Raw genomic sequence first — 23,787 nt, 5'->3', positions numbered from 1 at the left:
TTTCCCACAGCAACGGGCCAGATGAAGAGTCTGGCTGCCAGGAAGTGGATAGTCAATGGGTGCTGAGAGGTGGAACACTGGAGCACATTGTGGGGGACAGAGAGTAAGAGCACGTGGTAGGGGAGGGAGTGAGTGCTACTTGAAGCACGGATGGGAAGTGGGATAGCCTGGCCTAGGAGGAATGAACACAGGCTGTTTTGATCTGGATTTGATTGCTTTTTTATGATTTTTGAGGTATTTAGATCATGAGTTACACTTGCTTCTCATTGACTTCTTATTCTCAGATTATTAGTTTTAGTCTGAAAGTAAACTTCGAGAGTGTAACATTTCATACAGTTCAGAGGCAGGAAAATGTGCCGAGCCTCCCACTGGAAATCAGTTTCCAGTCAGTGAGTGAGAGCTATATGAGCGAGGTTTCCTGATCCTCAGCCACTCCCTGTGGGAGTCTGTACCTCTACAGATCCTCAGGATATCGGTGCTGCCCTAACCATTCCCAGAGAAAACATGAATCAGACAATTTGGTGGAGACGCCAAGTCAATCAATGAGAAACCTACCGTCAAATACGTGCAGATTCACATCAAACACTGGATGATTGCCAGATGTTGTAATTCCACATCTGTAAATTCCTGTATCTTGAGAGGCAAGATTCTCCATAGTAACAGTTAATGTTCCCTGGGATGTGTGATCTCTGATTGTCCTTCTTCCATACTGCTCATTTTTCCCATTTGTGTTCACTAACGATGTGCATAGGAGACCCCACAGGCGGCACAAATACTTTGTGTGTGAACGGTACATTGGTGCATAGTGACAATCGATTGTGATCGCTCTTCCCACAACTCTTCTTACTTTATCTTCTGCCCATAAAGCACCTGAAACTGAGGGAGATATTCTTCAAAAAATAGACAGGTAAAATCAAATTTGCACAAGCAGATTAAAGATTATTTTGTGTCATTTCCAGCACCCTAGTGTACAGGAGAGCAAAAAAAAATTGTTACTCCGGATCCAATGCAGCACCAAAAAAAAATGATAAAGAATGCAATAGTAATGAATAAGGATGCTTTATTGGAAGCTGTTACTGTGCTCCAAGGAAACAGCCCACACTGTCTATGGGTATAATTGAATTCCAGGGAAACTGAGAAATCAACACCATCGTTCCTCATCACATACTCAGAGCTCTTCACACGTTATTTGATTGAAGTCATCATTGTCACTGCCCACTAATGTCTCAGTGTGTTTCCACATTTCTGAGTCAGTCCCAATCCAGGCAGGTGAGGAAAAGATCAGTGGCGGGGTAACTTACTGGAGGCAATTGTGTGAGACAGGATTTGCCTGAATTCGTAAAGACAAGATCTGATTTGGGATAGCCAACATGATTTTGTGCATGAGAGAACCTCTCTGAAATGAAATTGACTGAGTTTTTTTGAAAGGCTGACCAAAGGGACTGATGAAGGTAAGGAGTTTAGCAAGGCTTTTGACAGGGTCTCACATTGTAGACTGATCTGTAATGTGAGATCACATGGGATGCTAGCTGGATCGATACTGAATAGGCTTGGTGGAACGAGTCAGATTGGTAGTGGAGTGTTGTTTTTTTTTTGACGATGTTAGACTTCTTCACCAGTTGAGTGCTGCTGGGATCAGTATTCTTATTTATTAACCAGTTACTTTCATCTGTATCGATAATTTGTAACAATATTGTAGGTGTCATGATTAATAATTTGTGGACGTCACAGTAATGTAGTGGACAGTGAAAAGAGTTGTTGAATTTTACAACTGGATCTGGAAAATGAACAAGTGTTCAGCTCCATTTCTCTCTGTCAGCAAGATTCCCTGTACCTGTGCCCATCCCGTCTGCCTGAATTTGACCTGTCTCCTGCTCTTCTCGCTACTACCATTGGGCAGGAGGTGGAGGAGTCTTGGGTCCCACGCGACCGGCTCCTGGACCAGCTTCGTTCACCTCAGCACCGAACTGACTCTGAAGCTGTGTATTCACTTTTGGGGACTCTGCGATTCATGTTCTATGTATTATTTGTTTACAGATTTTTAGTGTTTGCATGATTTACCTTCTTTTACACGTTTGATATTTATCAGCCTTTATTGTGTGTGGCTTGTCGTGGATTCCATTGTGTTACTTTGTTTTGTGGGTGTCCGCAAGAAGATGAATCTCTAGTTTGTTTGGGGTGTACAGACTTTGATAATAAATTTACTTTAAACTTTGAACTGGGAAAGTGGCCAATGAAATAAATGGCTGATGGAATTGAACTCAGGCAGTGTGAAGAGTTGAATTTTGGGAAATTAAACAAGGATAGGAGAGAACTAGGTGTACAACTAAATGGGTCTCTGAAAGTGGCAACGCAGGTGGACAAAGTGGTGAACAAGGCAGATGCCATGCTTGCCTTCAATGGATGAGGCAATAAGTACAGTTGGGATGGCATGTTACAGCTATAAAGAACACTGTCTAGACTTCACCTCAATTGCTGTGTGCAGTTCCAGAGGAAGTGCATGATTAAATCAGAGAGAGCACCGAAAACATTCACAAAGGCCGACCCCTGCAGAACACCATGAGTCACTGACAGAAAACAGAAATGCCTCCTTTATTCCCACTCTTTGCCTCCTGCCAGTCAGCTAATCTTCTATACACATGAGTATCTTTCTTGTGCTACCACAGGTTCTTATCATGTTCAACAGCCCAATGTGTGACACCTTGTCAAAGGCCTTCCAAAAATATAAGTAAACAACATCCACTGATTTTCCTTTGTCTATCCTGCTCTTATTTCCTCAAAGAATTCCAACATCTTTTTCAGGTAAAATATCCCCTTGAGGAAACCATATTTTATCATATGCCTCCAAGTACCCTGAAACCTCATCCTTAATAATGGCCTTCAACATTTTCCTAAATATTCAAGTCAGTCTAACTGGTCTCTAATTTCCTTCCTTTTCCCTCCCCTCCTTCTTAATGAGTGGAGTGACATTTCCAGTTCTCTGGAACTTTCTAAAATCTAGTGATTGTTGAAACATCACTACTGATGCCACCACAATCTCTTCAGTTGCCTCTTTCAGAACCCTGGGGTGTAGTCTATCTGGACAAGGTAACTTATCTACCTTCAGACCTCTCAGCTCCCAAGCACCTTCTCCTTAGCAAGAGCAACCACACTCACTTCTGCTCCCCTGACGTTCCCAGATTTCTTTCATTCTATTTATTCCTTCCTCAGTAACGACTGTTACAAGTTAGTAACTAGGTTCGTCCGCCGTTTCTTTGTCTCTTATTACTATCTCTCCAGCTCCATTATCCAGTGTTTTGATATCCACTCTCACTTCTCTTTTACACTTTTATATCTGAAAATTTTTGGTATCCTTTTTTATATTATTGGCTAGTTTTCCTTAAAATTTCATCTTTTCTCTCCTCGTGACTTTTCTCATTGCCTTCTGTTGCTTTTAAAAAGTTCCCCAATTCTCTAACGTCCCACTAATATTTGCTATTTTATATGCCCTTCCTTTTGTTTGCATGACGTGTCACTGTCCCACAACTCAACACCTACTCTAGCATCTTCAGTGTAGAAGCTAGAAATATTTATGCAATGCTCCCAATTTGTCTGGATGTGCAAATCCAACTGTGTTTGAGATGCTCCACGTTTTCCTGGACGAAGAGCCAGACTTAACTGTTCTCTGCACTTTATTTCTACCCCATGGTGACTGCAATGTGTGGCTTCTAGAAATGTAAAGATATTCCTTACCCAAACTAGAAGTGTAAGAGCAGCAGTAACAGAGGAACAAAAAGAAATATTTAAACGTATCCTCTCTTGAAAGGAGGACTTACTGGTGCCATTGATTTCTGTCACATAGCTGCAGATCTCTCCGTTTTTGAAGACTGTCACATCAACCATTGCACTGGATCTTTCTCCATGCCAATTCGAGGCACTACAGTAGTATTGATGGTGCTGCTGGTTGAAGGATTGACAATGTAGAGCCAGTTCTTTTGTATCTGAGATCTTTAGATGCCCAAATGAGGTTTTTTCATACCATGTGTACTGAATGGGAAGGGATCCCTGGAAGGACTCACAGGAAACTGTCAATGAGCCCCCGATACGGGAGACATTTGCCGATGACAGATATCGAAGCACAGGAACAGACACAGGTTCTGTGGGAAGGAATTAAATATTCAGACCCTGAATAAACATCTGAAAATCAAACACTCTTTGGCTATATTATTAAGTACACCTGTTCACCTGCTCGTTGATACAAATATCGAATGAGCTAATTGTGTGGCAGAAACACAATTCATCAAAGGATGCCGACATGGTCAAGAGGTTCACTTGTTGTTCGGGCCAAATATCAGGAATATGAGGAAGAAATATGATTAAAGTAACTTTACCCATGGAATGATTGTTGGTGCCAGATTGGGGAGTTTAAGTATCTCAGAAACTTCAGATCTCCTGGGATTTTCACACCCACTGTCTCTAGACTTGGCAAAGAATGGTGTGCAAAAACAAAGAGTAACATCCAGTGAGCAGCAATTCTCTGAGCAGAAAACCTTTGCTGATGAGAGAGGTCAGAGGAGAATGGCCAGACTGGTTCAAGCTGACGGAAAGATAACAGGAATTCAGATGTGTCACAACAAAGGTGTTCAAGATAACCATGTGTTACAACAGTGGTCTGCATAAGAGCATCTCTAAATGCACAATACATTGAACCTTGAAGTGGATGGGCTACAGCAGCATAAGACAACAAACATACATCCATTGGTTACTTTATTCTGTACAAGAGGTAGCTAATAAAGTGATGGTTGAGTGTTTAAAAGCAGTAGCTTGTGAGATAACCGTCAGATTTTCGATGGCTTCAGGAGAAAATAAATTTGTGATGGGGTTCAGTGTACAGAGAGAAACATTTGGCACTGAGATTAATGCAGAGATCTTTAGGGATGGACATGGTCCAGACAAAGATCTTGTAACTCTGCTGAGACTGCGGAGGAGGAGGAGGAGATTGCATTTATCCATTCAACAAGTTTAACCCTGGGATCAGCACATCGCAACTCCCCAGGTCATCTAATGCTCTGAGCATTCATAAGAACATAACAACAAAAGAAATAGGAGCAGGAGTAGGCTATCTGACCCATCGAGCCTGCTCCACAGTTCAATAAGTTTATGGCTGATCTGACCATGGACTCATCTCCACCTATCTGCCTTTTCCCCGTAACTCTTAATTCCCCTACTTTGCAAAAAACTATCCAACCTTGTCTTAAATATATTGACTGAGGTAGCCTCCACTGCTTCAATGGGCAGAGAATTCCATAGATTCACCACTCTCTGGAAAAAGCAGTTCCTCCTCATCTCCATCCTAAATCTACTCCCCCAAATCTTGAGGCTAAGTCGCCTAATTCTAGTCTCACGTACCAGTGGAAACAATTTTCCTGCCTCTATCTTTTCCATCCCTTTCATAATGTTATATGTTTCTATAAGATCTCCTCTCATACTTCTCAATTCCAGTGAGTACAGTCCCAGGTGACTCAATCTCTCCTCAAAGTCTAACCTCCTTGTTTCTGGAATCAACCTGAGGAGCCTCCTCTGCGCTGCCTCCAAAACCAGTGTATCCTTCCTCAAGTAAGGAGACCAGAATTGTATGCAGTACACCAGGTGCGGCCTCACCAGTACCCCATACAGTTGCAGCATAACCTCTCTGCTTTCAAATTCAATCTCTCTAGCAATGAAGGCCAACATTCCATTTGCCTTCTTGATAGCCTGCTGCACCTGCAAACCAACCTTTTGTGATTCATGTACAAGCACTCTCAAGCCCCACTGCACAGCAGCATGATGCAATTTTTTTTACTGTTTAAATAATAATATGCTCTTTCATTTATCCTTCCAAAGTGAATGACCTCACATTTACCAATATTGTACTCCATCTGCCAGACCCTTGCCCACTCGCGTAACCTATCTATATCTAACTGCAGACTCTCCGTACCTTCTGCACAATTTGCTTTTCCATTCAATTTAGTGACATCAGCAAACTTAGATACGCAACACTTGGTCTCCTCTTCCAGATCGTTGATGTATATAATCAACAGTTGCAGGCCCAACACCAACCCCTGCGGTACACCGCTTACCACTGACTGCCAACCAGAGTGACACCCATGTATCCCAACTCTCTGCTTTCTAATCGTTAACTAATCCTCTATCCATGATAATACACAGCCCCAACTCTATGCATCTTTATCTTTTTGATAAGTCTTTTATGTGGCACTTTATTTCCCAAAGTAACCATGGATGAGACATTTATTTTACTGAAGGCACAAAGTTAATCACTGAGAAACCTACCATCAGATACTTGTATTTGTACATTAAACAGCAGATCGGCAACTGCTCTTGTAATTCCACAGCTGTACCATCCTGTATCTCCATAATGAAGATTATCCATAGTAACAGTAAATATTCTTCGTTTCAGCTTATCTGTGATTGACATTCGTCCACTCTGTCCATGTTGCCCATTTGTTTTCACTAAAGTTGTACACTGGAGACTCCATCCATGGCACCAGTACTTTGTGTATGAGCGGTACATTTCTTCATAGTGACAATCAATTGTGATCGCTCTTCCCACAACTCCCCTTACATATTTCTTTGCCGACAATGCACCTGAATCTGAGAGAGGCATTTTCAGATTTGAGGGGAAAGGAACAATTTAATGCAAACAATTAACTTTCAACATGATGGTAAAAACAGGTCCAGGTCACATTCAGCATGTGGAACACGACACCTCAGCTAATGATTTTGGTGTGAAGTGCAGTCAGTGCTGTTACTATGTCAGCTGTGTCAGTGATCTCTCTCCCCTGTGTCAGTACATTGTGGGTTCACTTCCCACTCCAGAGTCCTGAGCAGAAACCCAGGGTTGATCTTCTGGTGCAGTACTGAGGGAGAGCAGCAGTGTTGAACTTTCAATTACGCAGATTATGTCAGCCTTTGAAATGTGCACAGAGATCCCAGCTGTTTCATCTAAGATGCTCCCAATTTTGTGTGTGTGTGTGTGTGTGTGTTCTCGGAGAAGTTTATAAACTGCAGAAAGAGACCCCTCATAATGTCTGAAACTGTGCCCTCTGGTTTTGAAGCAAATTGTAAATATTGTACCTATCAAGTATTTCTATGTGTAGTTAGAAGGTGGTGCAACAGTGGTCATTAGTACATTAGTGTCTAGAAATCCAGGTGTGATTTCAGTAACTGTTGGGATACTTTGAGTGCTAGAATCCAACTTATAATTTCTGGAATTTAAAAAACAAGTTTCAATAATCATGATGAACTACCAGATTGTCAAAATCCCATCTGGATTGGAAAGGCTTTTAGGGAGAGAAATCTCTCATCCCTACCACCCTGGTTTACCTTTGAATCCAGATCTAGTAACGTTCTCTGCTAACTGCACCACTGAAGTGGCCCAGGAAGAACTCTGATTTCAAGACAATAATGTTGAATGTCATAGTGATCCCTGAAGAGTGAGATCAGATTCCAGCAATGGGAGACCTGATGTTCTCGCTTAACAGCTTCCAGTAGATTTCTCCAGCTGGACATATTCTCCCCACACCGGGCTCTACACTATTCCTCTTTTCTCCTTATCTGCTTCCACCTCTCACCCATCTCCAAACACCATCCTTTCTCCACCCCGCTCCATTTGCCTGTTGTGCTTCACCTCTCCTCAGCCCCGTCTAACTTGAGGACCCAGTTTCATGCTTCCCCCTCTCCTATTTACACCCTCTCCCTCTCTACTCACACATGAGGCAGGGTCTCGATCCAAACCATTGGCCTTTCCCCTCCCTCTGACAGATGCTGCTTGACACTTTGAGTTTCTCCAGGAGTGAACTCTGAAATCCAGTTTCCGACATCTTTAGTGTCTACAGGCATTCAAGCATTGTTGTGGAAATGTTGTACGACCCCCAATCCAACACTGATTATGCAGTTGTCCAGTGCTGTCTGAAACTCACCAGGTAGGAAACCAATCAGAAGAATCAATGTCCACATCATTTTAATCACAGAGACACAGCCAGGACTCATAGAGAAATGACTGAAATAAAAATAAGGAAGAAGGCAGTAGGAAGTTTGATCAAAAAAAACTACAGTAACACAATTGGTGTGTGGTACGTGACAATCTGAAAAGCTTTTAGTTATATTTAGCCAGACAGGAACATTTAAACAATTCTCAAAGACTGAATGAAATGCTGAGAAGTGTTAAAATATTAGACACAAGCAACAGGAAACGTTTTAATCTGAAGTCAAAATAAACGACTGTAGGTGTCCTGAAGCAGGGGATTAATCTGAAATGTTGACCATCTCACTCCTGAAGTTCAATTTATTTTTTGCTTGATTTATAACGTTAGCCGTGGTGCATCATTAGGAAAAGTGTTCATGGTGAAAAGTTAATGATGGAAAGAGAAAGAGCCCATGTTGAGTGTTGTGAGTGTGAGGAGAAAGTTTGATGGCTCTAGGCGTATACTCACTGGAGATTAGAAGAATGAGGGGGAAAGGGGGAATCATATTCAAATCTACTGAATATTGGAAGGACAAGAGAGAGTGGATATGGAGAGGATGTTCCCTGTGATGGGGAGTTCTAGGATCGGAGGGCAGTGCCTCTGAGTACAAGCACACTCCTTTAGAACAGAGATGAGGGAAAGTTGTTTTATCTGGAGGGTGGTGAATCTGTCAAATTCACTGCCACAGGTGGCCGTGGAGGCCAATTCACTGGGTATACTTAACGTGGAGATTGATAAATTCTTGAATAGTAAGGGCATGAAAGATTATGGGGAGAAGGCAGCAGAATAGGGTTGAGAGAGAAAATAAATCAGGCAGAATGGAATGGTGGATAGACTCAATGGGAAGAATGGCCTAATTCTTCTTCTCTGCCTTTTGGTCCTATGGTCTTCTAATACAGGCAGCAATCTGCTGAACCTCTTCTGCAATCCCTCCAATGTATCCACATCCTTCTTGATATACTGCAAACACAACTACACACTGACCTGAAGTGTGTCCTAATCATATTTTTATACATTTGCAACCTGAATTTTCATATGCACATTGCTGGCTCATTGCCATTAGCGGAAACCCATCTCCCTCTGTTCCAAATTTCAGGGAGTTATGGACTTACACTCCAAGCTTTATACATCATTCTGGATCTTGCCTTGGTACCCCCAGCACTCAGGGCAAACCCTTTTCTCAATGTTACCATCAGTTAGGAGATACAGAAGCCTGAAGACACACACTCAGCAATTCAGGAACAGCTTTTTCCCCTCTGTCATCCAATTCCTAAATGGATATTTTATGCATAAAGACTACCTCACTTTTTTTTAATGTATATTATTTCTGTTTGTGCATGATTTTAATCTATTCAGTATATGTATACTGTAATTTATTTATTTATTTTATTTTTTTTTTCTCTTCTATATTATATATTACATTGAACTGCTGCTGCTAGGTTAACACATTTCATGACACATGCCAGTGATAATAAACGTGATTCTGATTCGGGTTCTGATTTTGATTCTGATACTTCAATGTTTTGGGGAACTTGCTGCTAAGGAGGGAACAAAGTAGGAAATAGGTGTGATGTAGAAGGGGCTTTTCATGCAAACTCAGCATACAGTACTTCACTTCATTCCCTCTCCTCTCTGAAAGCTGTGTCTGCTCTTTGAAGGAAACTTTAAAGCTCACCTTTTCTGAATTCTATTCCATCTGTTGGTGCAATTTCAAGAACTCTGATGGATTTTCACTTCACTCTGATTAGATGTGAGAGGAAACCAAGTGAGTGGAATTACACAGTCACAATGGAGTAAAATCCATATCAGATCTGTTCTTAAACCAAATCAACTCAATTTTGACAGGAAATGATCTGTGTTAAGTAGACAACCCCTGTTGTTTCTATTTCTCATAGAATCACAGGGCACAGTTAATGGACTGGACACACTTGTCCAAGGAGAAGACATTTCTGTCTTACCCAGCTCAGCTCCATTGTCTCCCTTTCCCCTAACCCTGCATACCTTTGCTGAGATTCTCTGTCTCTAGCATCACAGTATCTCTGTTCACCAGGTTTGATCTTTCTATGTTTGTCGAAGTGTGATCTATCCACATTCATGCTGTGCAATTCCCTGGGGCAGATGAAGTCTGAGGAGAGCTTCATGACAAGGGATAACAATTCTCATGTGTCACACATATTGTAGAAGTAATACAGAATCATAATCAAAATCAGTTTTAATATCACTGACATAATGTATGTTGTGAAATTAAATGTAGCAGTCCTAAATGGGAATGTTCGATGATTACCATTGGAGCTCTACACAGAGTCACGACTTCTCGGTGCCATCTTGAATTTTATCTGAACAATGTTAATCGTTCAACCTTGATTTCATTGTAAACACTGGAAAATCTGCAGATGCTGGAAATCCAAACCAACACACAGAAAATGCTGGAGGGAACTCAGCAAGTCAGGCAGCATCTGTGGAAATGAATAGATAGTCGACATTTCAGGCTCAGGCTCTTAGTCGGGTCTGAGAAGAAAGTGAGAAGCTGTCTGAATCAAAACATGGGTGAGGGGTGGAAGGCTATCTGGAAGGTGATCAGTGATGCCAGCTGGATAGTAACAGTTGTAAAGGCTGTAAAAAAAGGAATCTGATAGGAGAGGAAAGTGGACCATAGGAGAAAAAGAAGGAGGAGGGGACCAAGGAGAAGAACCAGGCTGGTGAGAACTGGTAAAAGAAGGGCCTCCGACTGAAACCTTGACTATCTATTCACCTCCACAGATTCTGACTGACCTGCTGAGTTTCCGAGTATTTTGTGTTGTGTTGCTTTTGACCTCATTGTAGTGCAAGGGCTGAGGTGATTCAAGAATGTAGTGTCACAATGGTAGGGGCTTTGGGAGCAAGAGTGGACCCTAATGCAAGACACATCTTGTGAAGTTACTTAGGTTTAGTTTATTGTACGATACCTGGAGAGCAAGACAGAAGCAGGAATAGCGAACAGGATAAGGACTCAGGACTACGACTAGGCTGGGACCAAGGGTCTGGGCTTGGACTCGGAATTGGCTCCCAGAACTAGAGGAGACATAAAAAGGCTAGGGTATGGACTCCGAGCCCAAGACTGGGCAAGGACCTAGTACCTGGGTCTTGCCTCGGGCTCGGACCCCAGAACCAGGCATGGACATGACATGGGCTAGGGAGAGGAGGAACATGGGAACACAGAGCCTCGGTCTCGGGACAGCAGGTACATGGAACCATGGACACATACACAGAACAGAGAGCTGGGACCCCTCCTTGGGTACAGGACATAGGGCCGGGACTCATGACCCTCCGCGGGGCAATGGCAAGACGGCCTGACTTACCCCACGGAGGCGAGGACAGGACAAGACAAGACATGACTCCCCGTGGGGCAACAGCAAGACGGCCTGACTTACCCCACGGAGGCGAGGACAAGACAAGACAAGACCAGACCAACATGAATGAACACCAAACAGTACCTATCTAGCTCCGCTGATGGAACTAGACTTAAGTGCAGATGGGGGCTGCAGACGAGGGCTAGAGGCGAGAGGGGCAGAGAAGGGATTCAGACAAGGGGGTAGGACAGGAATCACAGACCGCCAGGGCCAGGACTTGACTCAGAACTGGGAAGCCACCAGGACCAGGACTTGACATGATACTTGAACGCCGCCAGGGACAGGACTTGACATGGTACTTGAACGCCGCCAGGGGCCAGGACTTGACATGGTACTTGAACGCCGCCGGGGCCAGGACTTGACAATGCTACTTGAATGCCGCCTGAGCCAGGACATGGAAGTGGTATTTGGATGCCACCGGAGCCAGGACGTGGATGTGGTACTTGGATGCCACCGGAGCCAGGACGTGGTGCTTGGAACCTCCGGGTAGTGCTGAGCTCTTGACTCGGCCCGGGAACAGTAGACTGCGGCTCTTGATTCTCTCCGGCAGGTTAACTGACGGACCCAACTTGATGAGGAAACTTTGCAGGCTCGCTTCGGTGAGGTAACTGGACAGGGTTGCTCCGGTGAGGAAAGACGAATTACCAGCACTCGCTTCGGGCGGAGACAAGGCTTACTCCGGCCAGATGACATTGGCACGCCGTGACTTTGCAGACGCTCCCGCCCCAAACGGCTGAAAGCCGGAGACTCTAAACTACCGGTTCAGCCAAGCGTTAATTGTCTGTAATCACCAAAGTCGAGGGACATGGGAGAACAGGGAATCAACAGTCCGGATCGTAACGTAAACAAAGTAAATTTAAAGGGACCCTGATCCGGACCATGACATGTAGCTCATTTATATTTTCCTGAAATCTTGTTGCTGACTTTGCAATTGTTTATAAACACTTAATTTCACATTGTATATCAAGAGATAAATGATAAAATAATTCAGTATACAGGGAGAGCTTTTGTTAGTTTAGGTTTGTTACATTTGCTTTAGGGGAAAACAGTGCAGTATATTAGCCATGAATGTATATCTGCTTAAATTATGTACATGTATAGTATGAGTGCTGACTCCATTGCATCAGTCACAGCTGTCATCAGTGTAAAGTTCACCCTCAGCGAAAGTTGTGGTTAGAACTTCTGTCTTCTTTATTCGTCTTACCAAACAGTATATAGAGAAGTAACAACAGATGCTACACATTGACAGATTACTCTAGCCTCTTCCTGCATTGCCCCATCACTTCCCAAAGGTAATTTTTATAAATGACCTGGATGAGGAAGTGGAGGGATGGGTTAGTAAATTTGATGATGATACAAAAGTCGAGATGTTGTGGATAGTGTGGAGGGCTGTTAGAGGGTACAACGGGACATTGATAGGATGCAAAACTGGGCTAAGAAGTGGCAGATGGAGTTCAACCCAGATAAGTGTGAAGTGGTTCATTTTGGTAGGTCAAGTATGATGGCAGAATATAGTATTAATGGTAAGACTCTTGGCAGTGTGGAGGATCAGAGGGTTCTTGGGGTCCGAGTCCGTAGGACACTCAAAGGTACTGCATAGGTTGACTCTGTGGTTGAGAAGGCATACAGTACATTGGCCTTCATCAATCATGGGATTGAGTTTAGGAGCCGAGAGGTAATGTTGCAGGTGTATAGGACCCTGGAGTACTGTGCTCAGTTCTGGTTGTCTCACTACAGGAAGGATGTGGAAACCATAGAAAGGGTGCAGAAGAGACTTACGAGGATGTTGCCTGGATTGGGGAGCATGCCTTATGAGAATAGGTTGAGTGAACTCGACCTTTTCTTCTTGGAGCGACGGAGGATAAGCTGTGTAGATAGAGGTGTATAAGATGATGAGAAGCATTGATTGTGTGGATAGTTAGATGCCTTTTCCCAGGGCTGAAATGGCTAGCATGAGAGGGCATAGTTTTAAGGTGCTTGGAAGTAGGTACAGAGGAGATGTCAGGTGTATGTTTTTAATGCAGAGAGTGGTGAGTGCATGGAATGTGCTGTCGGCAATGGTGGTGGAGGTGGATAGATAGGGTCTTTTAAGAGACTCCTGGATAGGTACATGGAGCTTAGAAAAACAGAGGGCTATGGGTAACCCTAGGTAATTTCTAAGGTATGGACATGTTCGACACAGCTTTGTGGGCCGAAGGGCCTGTATTGTGCTCTAGGTTTTCTGTGTTTTTAACTATGGGTCAATATGCTGATGAGAACAAGTGCAGAGATACAAAACATCTTCAGCAAAGTATTTTTGTTTCAGCAGCTAGATCACTGAATGACGATAACAATTTGGTGAAGAAAAGTGAAAAGGTCATTTAACCATTGTGTTTAAACCTCATCCCAATACTGTGCATACCTGTAAATACAACGGTGGGATTGTAAAACATTTTCCATTCGGTTGTTGAGAAGTCATACAAAAAGAGCAGCTTTATGAGGTATTGGTCAGACTGCACGTGGAAGATGGTGAACAGTTTTTGGCCCTTTATCTTTGAAAGGATGTGCTGTAATTGGAGCGGATCCAGAGGAGGTTCCCGAGAACAATCCCAGGCATGAAAGGGTAAATATGTGAGGAGTGCTTGAAGTCTTGGGGTCTGTACTCACTGGAGTTTCGAAGAATTGGGGAAGGGTTCTCATTGAAACCTCTTGAATAGCGAAGGGCCTAGACCTTGGTTGGAGTCTATATGGAGAGGCTGTTTCCTCTGATAGAAGAGTCCCTGACCAAAAGGTACTGATTCTGTGGAATTCATTATCACAGATGGCTGAGGAGGCTAAGTCCTTGGATATATTTAAAGCAGAGGTTGATAGGTTTTTGTTTAGTAAGGGTGTCAAAAGGTACTGGGAGAATAGGGTTGAGGTGAACAATAAATGAGCCATTATAGAATGGTGATACAGTCTCAATGGGCTGAATGGCCTTCTTCTGCCACTATGTGTCATCGTCTTATGATCTGAAGTGATAGGGCAATGCAGGGAAAGGTTGCAACAGTTAGTTTACGTGAGGCATCCATTGATACTTAACTATATTCTATTTTTACAGAATAAGACAAGTAAAGAATACGGAAGTTCGAACACAGACTCAAAGCAGTAATTGTTGCCAAAAGTGCATCTACGAAGTACTGACTTGAAGGAGGTGAATACTTATGCAATTAATTATTTTGTGTTTTATATTTCAAATAATTTACATCACTATGTAGAGATCTGTTTTCATATGCAGAAGTGTCCATAAATCAGGGCTTCATCATCTGGGACTGAACTGTATTGTCTTTGTCTTACACATCATTCCTCTGAGCAGATCTGCTTTCTAAACTGACAGTCTTCCATTTTTTATCCAGATCTGAGGAGGGGTCCCTGACCTGAAACTGGGTTCAATGAAGGGTCTTGGCCCAAAAACATCCACTGCTAATTCCTTTACATAGATGCTGCCTGATCTGTTGAGTTCCTTCAACACTTGTGTGTGTTCAATCAGTATATAGGAGAACGTTTGAAAATCTGGCTGAATGGTGTCACAACAACTATCTCTCATTCAACATCATCAAAACCAAAGAGGAAAGGATTGAGAGGGTGTCTGAGGCATGTTCTTTACACAGAGTGGTGGGAGCAGAAAAGCCTTTCCAGGAGTGATGGTAGAGGCAGATACACTTAAAAAACTCTTAGATAGGCTTATGGATTATAGGAGAGCTTCAGAAGGGATGGATTAGATTGATCTTATAGTAACACACAAATGCCAGAGAAACTTAGCAGGCCAGGCAGCATCTACAAAAACAGGTACTGTCCACGTTTCGGGCTCAGACCCTTCAGCGTCTACTCCCCAATTTTCAGGAACAGTAATTACCCTTTAACCATCAGACTCCTGAACCGATGTGGATAACTTCACTCACTTGAACTGTGAACTGATTCCACAACACATGGAATCAGTCTCACTTTCAAGGATTCTGCAGCTCATACTCGCAGTATGAAAATAATGTATTAAAATATGTGTATTTTTATCTGCACTATTGGTCTTCTTTTGCACCTTGGTTGTTTGTCTGACTTCGTTTACGAAGGTTTACACAAATTCTATCACATTGCTTTATTTTTCTCTAAACGCCTGAAAGAAAATGAATCTCACAGTAGTATATGCTGACATGCATGTACTTTGATAATAAATTTACTTTGACTTTGACTAGTGCAGCACTTTGTCAAAAGGATTTTGAAAATCCAAGTAAACATCATCCACTATGCAGCCTGTTAATTCTAACAAATTTGGCAGGGTAGATTTCTCCTTAAGCAAATTATGCTGACTTCAGCCTATCTTACCATATATCTCCAAGTACTCTGAAACCTCATCCTTAATAACAGATTCTGACATCTTACCAACCACTGAAGTCGGACTAATTGTCCTATAACTTTCTGCCTTTTGTCTCCCTCTCTTCTTAAAGAAATGAGTGACATTTGTAGTTTTCCATTCCTCTGGAACCATACTTGAAAATTATTACTCATGCCTCTACAATCTCTTCAGTTAGTTCCTTCAGAACCCTGGGGTGCAGTCCAAGTAACTGATCCTATTTCACAATCTCCTCTCTCCTATTTACACTATTTTCCCTCTCCACTCAGGTTCAATGCAGGGACTCAACCCAAACCACCAACAATTCCCTTTCCCCTGACAGATGCTGCTTGGCCTGCTGAGTTCCTCCAGGAGATTTCTCTGAACTCCAGTTTCTGACATCTTTAGTGTCTACATGTATTCAAGCCCTGTTTTGGAAACAATGCAAACCAAAACTGATTATAAAAATGCCCCATGCTGGTTGTCACTCACCGGGTAGGAAACTAATCAGAAGAATCGAAATCCACATTGTTTTATTCACTGAGACCCTGTCAGCACTTGTCTGTTCACAGAGTGAAATTACTGTTGAATAAAAATAAGGAAGAAGAGGGCAGGAAGTCCAATCGCGAAACCACAGTGAGCTAACTTAGGCTGATATGTGAACATATGAAAAGCAACACACACAAAATTCTGGAGGAACTCAGTAGGTCAGGAAGCATTTATGTAAATGATCACACGGTCGATGTTTTGGGCCGGGATCCTTTATCAGGTCTGAAAAGGAAAGGGGAAGACACCAGAATGAAAGGATGGGGTGAGGGGATGCAGGCTAGCTGGAAAGTGATTGGTGAAGCCAAGTGGGTGGGTAAGGTAAAGGGCTGGAGAGGACCGTGGAACATAGGAGAAAGGGAAGGAGAAGTAGACCCGGGGGAAGTGATATGACGGTGGGATGAGGTAAAAGGCCAGAATATCTAAAGCTCTTAATTATATTTGTCAAAATTAAAGACAATTCCTAATAACAGATAGAAATAATGAGAAAAGTCGAATTGTTAGACGCCAGCGACAGCACATGTTATAATCTGCAGCAAAAATAAATTGCTGGAGGAGTCATGATGCAGCAGCTTAATCTGAAATGTTGACCATTCTGCAGGACATTAACAGTGACAGGTGCGTAAAAAGGACCCGAAGGATTATTAGCAAAACCAAGTTACCCCGACCACAAACTGTTCCAGCTGCTACGATCCAGGAAACAGTATCGCAGCATAAAAGCCAGGACCAACAGGCTCCGGGACAGCTTCTTCCACCAGACCATCAGACTGATTAATTCACACTGACACAATTGTATTTCTAAGCTATATTGACTGTTCTGTTCTATATCTTACTGTTCATACTCTTTATTACAAATTACTGTAATTTGCACATTGCACATTCAGATGAAGATGTAACGTAAAGATTTTTACTCCTTATGTATGTGATGGATGTAAGAAGTAAAGTGAATTCAATTCAATTCAATCTGCAGATGCTATCTGACTCCCTAAATTCCTCCAGAAGCCTTTTCTCTTGCTTGAGTTAAAATGTCATCCATGATGAGTCATCGAGTAAAGGGTTGATGACAAAAAGTTAACGGAGGAAGAGAAAGGAATGAGAGGAAGAGAAAAATCATGGTCGAGAGGTTCAGTTGTTCTTCAGAACAAACATCAGAATGGGAAGAAATGTGTTCTACGTGACTTTACTGTGGAATGATTGTAGGTGCCAGATGGAGTCGTTTGAGTATCTCAGAAACTGATGATCTCCTGGGATTTGCACAGTCTCTAAAGTTCACAGAGGATGGTGCAAAAAATTGAAAAAAGTAAATCTTGTGAGTAGTGGTTCAGTGCCAATTCCAGGCACTGCAGTAATATTGATGGTACTTGTGTTTGAAGGATTGACAACGTAGAGCCACTTCGTTGGTGCCTGATACCGTTGGATACCCAGATGAGGTTATTTCATACCATGTGTACTGAATGGGAAGGGATCCCTGCAAGGACTCACAGGAAACTGACACTGAGTCCCCGAGACGTGAAACATTTGCTGTTGACAGATATCGAAGCACAGAAGAAGACACAGGTTCTGTGGAAAGGAATTCAATAATCAGACACTAAATGAACATATGAAACCAAAAACTCCTCTGCCACTTTATTAGGTGCACCTGTTCACCTGTTTGTAAATGCAAATATCTAATTAGCCAATCATGTGGCAGCGTACTTACACACCTGGAGAAGAGGGATGCTGATGTGAGGATACTGTTCTTGGACCACAGTTCAGCATTCAACACCATAATTCCCTCCAGGCTTGACAAGATACTCAGAGACCTCAGCCTTCACCCTGCCTTGTGCAGCTGGATCCTGGACTTCCTGTCAGTTCGCCGGCAGGTGGTAAAAGGGGGTTCCCTCATCTCTGCCCCTCTGACCCTCAACACAGGAGCCCCTCAGGGCTGTGTCCTAAGCGCCCTCCTTTACTCTCTGTATACTCATGATGGTGTTGTCACCTACAGCTCCAATCTGCTGATTGTATTTGCAGATGATACTATATTGATTGGCCTTATCTCAAATAATAACAAGACAGCCTACAGGGATGTCATCACCCTGACACTGTGGTGTCAAGAAAACAACCTCTCCCTCGATGTCGCAAAAACAAAGGAGCTTGTTGTGGATGACAGGAGGAATGGACACAGGCTAACCACTATTGACATCAATGGATCTGAGGTTGAGAGGGTAAACAGCATTAAGTTCCTTGGCATACATATCACCAAGGATCTCAAGTGGTCTGTACATACTGGCTGTGTGGCGTAAAAAGCACAACAGCAACTCTTTCACCTCAGATGGTTGAAGAAGTTTGGCATGGGTCCCCAAATCCTCAGGACTTTCTACAGGGACACAATTGAGAGCATTCTGACTGGCTGCATTACGGCCTGGTATGGGAACTGTACCTCCCTCAATCACAGGACTCTGCAGAGAGTGGTGTGGACAGCCCAGCACATCTGTGGATGTGAACTTCCCAATATCCAGGATATTTATAGTGATAGGTGCATAAAAAAGGCCTGTAGGATCATTAGGGACCCAAGTCACCCTAACCACAAACTGTTCTGGGACATCTTCTTCCATCAGGCCATCAGACAGATTAATTCACGCTGATACAATTGTATGTCTATGCTATATTGACTGTCCTGTTGTACGTACTATTTATTACAAATGACTATAAATTGCACTTTGCAGAATCAGACAGAGATGTAGTGTAATGATATTTACTCCTCATGTATGTGAAGGATGTAAGAAATATACTCAATTCAATTCAACACAGTCCATAAAAGCATGCAGACATGGTCCAGAGATTCAGTTGTTGTTCAGGTCAAACATCAGAATGTGGAAGAAGTGTGATCAAAGTAACTTTACTCATGAAATGATTGTAAGCGGTGATTTGAGTATCTCAGATAATGCAGATCTCCTGGGATTTTCACACTCACTGTCTCTAGAGTTGGTAGAGAATAGTGCAAAAAGCAAAAAAAAAAATTATCCATGGAGCAGCAATTCTATGAGCATAAAATCTCGTATCAACACCTGTTGCTGTAATTCTACAGCCGTACCATCCTGTATCTCCCTTGTGAAGATCCTCCATAGTAACAGCAAATAGTCCCCATTCCGGGTCATCTGTGATTGACACTCGGCTACTCCGTCCGTGTTGCTCATTTGTTTCCACTAAAACTGAACATTGTTGACTCTCTCCATGGTACCAATACTTTGTGTGTGAGCGGTGCGTTGCACATCTCCCCCTCTCCTATTTACACTATCTTCCTCTACACTCAGACTTGATGCAGAGACTCAGCCTAAACTGTCGACAGTTCTCTTCCCCCTAACAGATGCTGCTTGGCTCACTGACTTCCTCCGGAAGTTTGCTCTGAACTCCAGATTCAATCATCTGTAGTGTCTGCACGCATCAAGTTCTGTTCTGCAAATGGTGGACGACCTCCAAACTAACGCAAATGACCAGTGCTTGCTGTCACTCACCAGGTAGGAAACCAATCAGAGGAATTGAAGTCCACATTGCTTTATTCACAGAGACCCAGCCAGGACCTGTCTGTCCTCAGCAAGAAGTAACAGTGAAATAAAAATGAGGAAGACGGCAGCAGGAAGTTCAATAAGAGAACCACAACAGGGGTGTGGTATGTGACAATCTGAAAAGCTTTTAGCTATATTTAGCAAGACAGAAACATTTAAGCAATTCCCAAAAACTGAATAAAATGTTGAGAAGAGTTAAAATGGTAGATACAAGAAACAGCAGTTGGTCTAATCTTCAGCAAAAACAAACTGCTGGAGATGTCCTGAAGCAGAGTGTTAACCTAAAAATGTTGCCTCTGCGGATCCCACCTCTCTCCCCACATTTCTCCAGAAGTTTCATTTTTTTACTTGATTAAATATGTTAGGTGCATTGAGTTATTGGGGAAACTGCTGATGTTGAAAACTAAATGGTGGAGGTTGAAGGTTGTTGAAGCCCATGTTGAAGGTTGTCGTGATTGTGAGTTGAAGTTACGATCTGGGCTTCGTGTCTACGGGTTCCATGTGCTGATTTGAGGCTGAGGGAGTGACCCTCCCCACTGCTCCAGTCTTTGAGTCTGAGGGCTCACTTTTCTTCTAAATGCTATTTGCTTCCTTTTATTTTTGATTTGTTCTTTTCTCTCTCTGTACACTGGGTGTTTGGAGGTCTTCTTTTATTTGTGGGTTATTTTGGGTTTCTTTGGTTTGTGGCTGCCTGTAAGGAAACTAACCTCAGGATTGTATAATGTATGCATACAATGATGATAAATGTACATTGAACTATTGAATATTGAAAGGCCTAGATAGAATGGATGTGGAAGGGATGTTGCCTGTAGAAAAGGAGTCTAAGACCAGAGGGTACAGCCTCAGAGTACAGGATGTTCCTTTGGAACAAAGATGAAATTGAGAGTGATGAATCTGTGGAATTCACTGCCACAGATGGCTGCGGAGGCCAAGACACCGGGTGTATTTCAAGTGGACATTGATAGTTTCTTGATTAGCAAGGACATCAAAGGCTACAGGGAGAAGTCAGGATAATGAGATTGAGAGTAAAAATAAATCAAACATGATGAAATGGTGGAATAGACCCAAGGGGAAGATTGGCCTAATTCTTCTCCTATGCCTTTTGGTCTTATGGTCTTCTAATACATGCATCAAACCTGTGAACTCTTCTACACCCCTCCAACATTTCCACATTCAGTATCTGCCATGATGATAATTCAATCAAATCTGTTTTGTGAACTTGCTGCTGAAGAAGCAACAAACTAGGAAATAGGAGTGATGTAGAAAGGGCTTTTCGTGCAAACTTAGCACACAGTACATGCATTTTCTATCTTTATTGTAATTTGTAGGCCACATCCTTACTACAGTTTGGTGGTCTGTATACAACTACCATCAGAGGCAATGTCAACATCAATATCTTCCGACCCAATGTCACCTCTTTCTGATGATTTGATTTCATTCTAATAAACAGAGCAATGCCACCCTTGTTGCCTTCTTGTCTGTTCTTTCGAAACAATGTGCTCCAAGCTATAATCTTCTTTCAGCCATGATTCAGTGATGCCTACAACATCATACATGCCAATCTACAACTTTGTGACAAGTTCCTCTACCTTATTCCGTATACTGCACATTTTCAAATTTAACGGTGTATTCACCCTGTTCGATCTTGTCTGCCTTTTATGTTGAAACTCATCCTATTGACTGCTATTTTGCCCTATCAGAATCAGATTTATTATCATCGGCATTTGTTAACTTAGCAGCAGCAGTTCAATGCAATACATAATCTAGCAGAGAAAATAATAATAATAAGTAAACAAGTAAATCAATTACAGTATACATATATTTAATATTTTTGTTAAAAAGCATGCAAAATCAGAAATACTGTATATTTAAAAAAAGTGAGGTAGTGTCCAAAGATTCAATGTCAATTTAGGAATCAGATGGCAGAGGGGAAGAAGCTGTTCCTGAATCGCTGAGTGTGTGCCTTCAGGCTTCTGTATCTCCTACCTGATGGTGACAGTGAGAAAAGGGCATGCCCTGGGTGCTGGAGGTCCTTAATAATGGATGCTGCCTTTCCATGACACCACTCCCTGAAGCTGTCCTGGGTACTTTGAAGACTAGTACCCAAGATAGAACTGACTAGATTTACAACCTTCTGCTGCTTCTTCTGGTCCTGTGCAGTAGCCCCTCCATACAAGACAGTGATGCAACCTGTCAGAATGCTCTCCACAGTACAACTATAGATATTTTTGAGTGTATTTTTTGACATACCAAATCTCTTCGATCTCCTAATTATGTACAGCCACTGTCTTGCCTTCTTTATAACTACAACAGCCTCGCCTCACCACACATTGCCTATTTGTAAATGATACCTTGTATAATATGAGAGCTGACTCTGTTGTATCAGTTACTGCTGTCAGTTGTGTAGTGTTCACCCTCAGTGAAGGATGTGGTTAGAACTTCTGTCTTCTTTACTTGCCATAGCAAACAGAATATGGAGAAGTACGAACAGCTGTTGGTACTTCTCTATAGATGACAGATGTTCTGGTCTCCTCCTGTGTTGCCCCATCACTTCTTGGAAAACACCTCAACAACCATGGTGCAACATGCTGATGTGAACAAGTGCAGAGAAACTAAACATCTTCAACAAAACTATTTTGTTTCAGCATCGAGATCATTGAACAACAATAACAATTAAGGGAAGTGAAAAGGCCACTTAACCATTGTGTTGAAACCTAATCCCAATCCTGTGCAGCCCTGTAAATACAATGGTGGGATTATAAAATGTTTACCAGGCAGTTGTTGGGAAGTTATCCAAGAACTGAGGCTTTAAAAGGTATAGGTCAGATTCAATGGGCTGAGTGGCCTAATTCTGTTCTGTTTTATTGTCTTCTGGTCTGTGGTCTTAAGTGATGAAGTAATGCAGGAAGAGAATGCAACAGCTAGTTGACTTGAAGCTTCCATTGGATCTACCCTGAATACTGTCTTCTGAGCACAGAAGTTCTAAACTTACTCATTGAGCAGTACTTTGGGATGTCCTCGGAAAAGGAAAGGGTCCCTTTCAGAATCAGAATATTTTCACTGTCTTCTGATGTGAAATGTGTTGTTTTGCAGTAGGAAAACTAAGTAAGTTCCTTGCCTCAGAGCATTAATGAGCTCCGGTTTAACAGGTCCAGGTCCACAAGTGGGACCACAGGTTCTGGAATTACCCCCAGGCAATCAACACCCATCAGATAACCCTGAGCTGAAGAGGGCATGAGCTTCATCGGACTCCAGTGTTATTGTGTCACATCCTCACACAGCAGGCAAAGGTTATTATGCCATATTCCTACCAGCCGCTGAGGCTTTTCAAAGTTCAAAATTCAAATTCAATTTATTATGAAGGTACATACATGTCAGCTTAAACTATCCTGATTATAATGACAATAATGCAGTTCACCTTCTCTCATTTTCAAAACCATTTCTTGTACATTCATGGGTTACAGTCACAGATCTATACTGAGAAAAGTCACACCATCTATTTGCAGATTCATGCCCTGATGACCAATGTAAGCTGCAATAATTTGCAGCTCTCTCATTTTATTCAGCACCCAACTTTTATTTCCATTGCTCATTCTGCTTTAAGACCTCTGTATAGTGACTGGAAATGTTCATGCTGTGTCTCTTTCTCACTCCATTTCGACAAAATGTGTTATGAAAAGTCAGTAACCTTATCAAACTTGAAAATCTTCATAGTAACTTTAGTAGCAAAGTTTGTATGCGTTACCATATTCTATCCTCAGTTCCATTTTCTTACAGGCATTCACAGTAGAACAAAGTAGTACAATAGAATCAATAAAAACTGCACACAAGAGCTGACAAAATATAATCTGCAATGGAAGGTAAACTATGCAAATACAAAAAAATTATTGATTGTAAATATAAGACTGAGACATGAGTTGTGGAGACATTGAAAGCCAGTCCATAGGTCGTGTTCAGTG

General features: G+C 42.3%; 2 protein-coding genes across 4 annotated transcripts in view; one reads left to right on the top strand and one right to left on the bottom strand.

The window, feature by feature from the left end:
- The window catches only part of LOC134355857 (uncharacterized), a 545,005-nt gene that overhangs the window by 21,909 nt on the left and 499,309 nt on the right, over positions 1 to 23,787 (bottom strand). The window contains exons 13-16 of the mRNA XM_063066362.1: positions 16,230 to 16,382; positions 6,310 to 6,630; positions 3,816 to 4,136; positions 556 to 876 (exon numbers count right to left, since the gene is read on the bottom strand). Coding sequence (XP_062922432.1) covers positions 556 to 876; positions 3,816 to 4,136; positions 6,310 to 6,630; positions 16,230 to 16,382 — 1,116 coding nt within the window. The remainder of the gene's footprint in view (positions 1 to 555; positions 877 to 3,815; positions 4,137 to 6,309; positions 6,631 to 16,229; positions 16,383 to 23,787) is intronic.
- LOC134355434 (Fc receptor-like protein 2) overlaps positions 1 to 23,787 on the top strand; it is a 121,461-nt gene that overhangs the window by 36,251 nt on the left and 61,423 nt on the right. The window contains exons 2-3 of one of the 3 annotated variants that reach the window (XM_063065301.1): positions 14,472 to 14,564; positions 19,630 to 19,780. In XM_063065301.1, the coding sequence (XP_062921371.1) occupies positions 19,753 to 19,780 (28 nt within the window). In that variant the 5' untranslated portion in view covers positions 14,472 to 14,564; positions 19,630 to 19,752. Of the gene's footprint in view, positions 1 to 14,471; positions 14,565 to 19,629; positions 19,781 to 23,787 lie in introns of those variants that run through there. The other 2 variants (XM_063065302.1, XR_010020071.1) reach the window with 2 other exon arrangements.

Source organism: Mobula hypostoma, chromosome 13 (assembly GCF_963921235.1).
Source record: "Mobula hypostoma chromosome 13, sMobHyp1.1, whole genome shotgun sequence".
Taxonomy (NCBI): Eukaryota; Metazoa; Chordata; class Chondrichthyes; order Myliobatiformes; family Myliobatidae; genus Mobula; species Mobula hypostoma.
The sequence above is the reverse complement of the archived record's forward strand: the minus strand, read 5'-3'. Positions and strand labels throughout refer to the sequence as shown.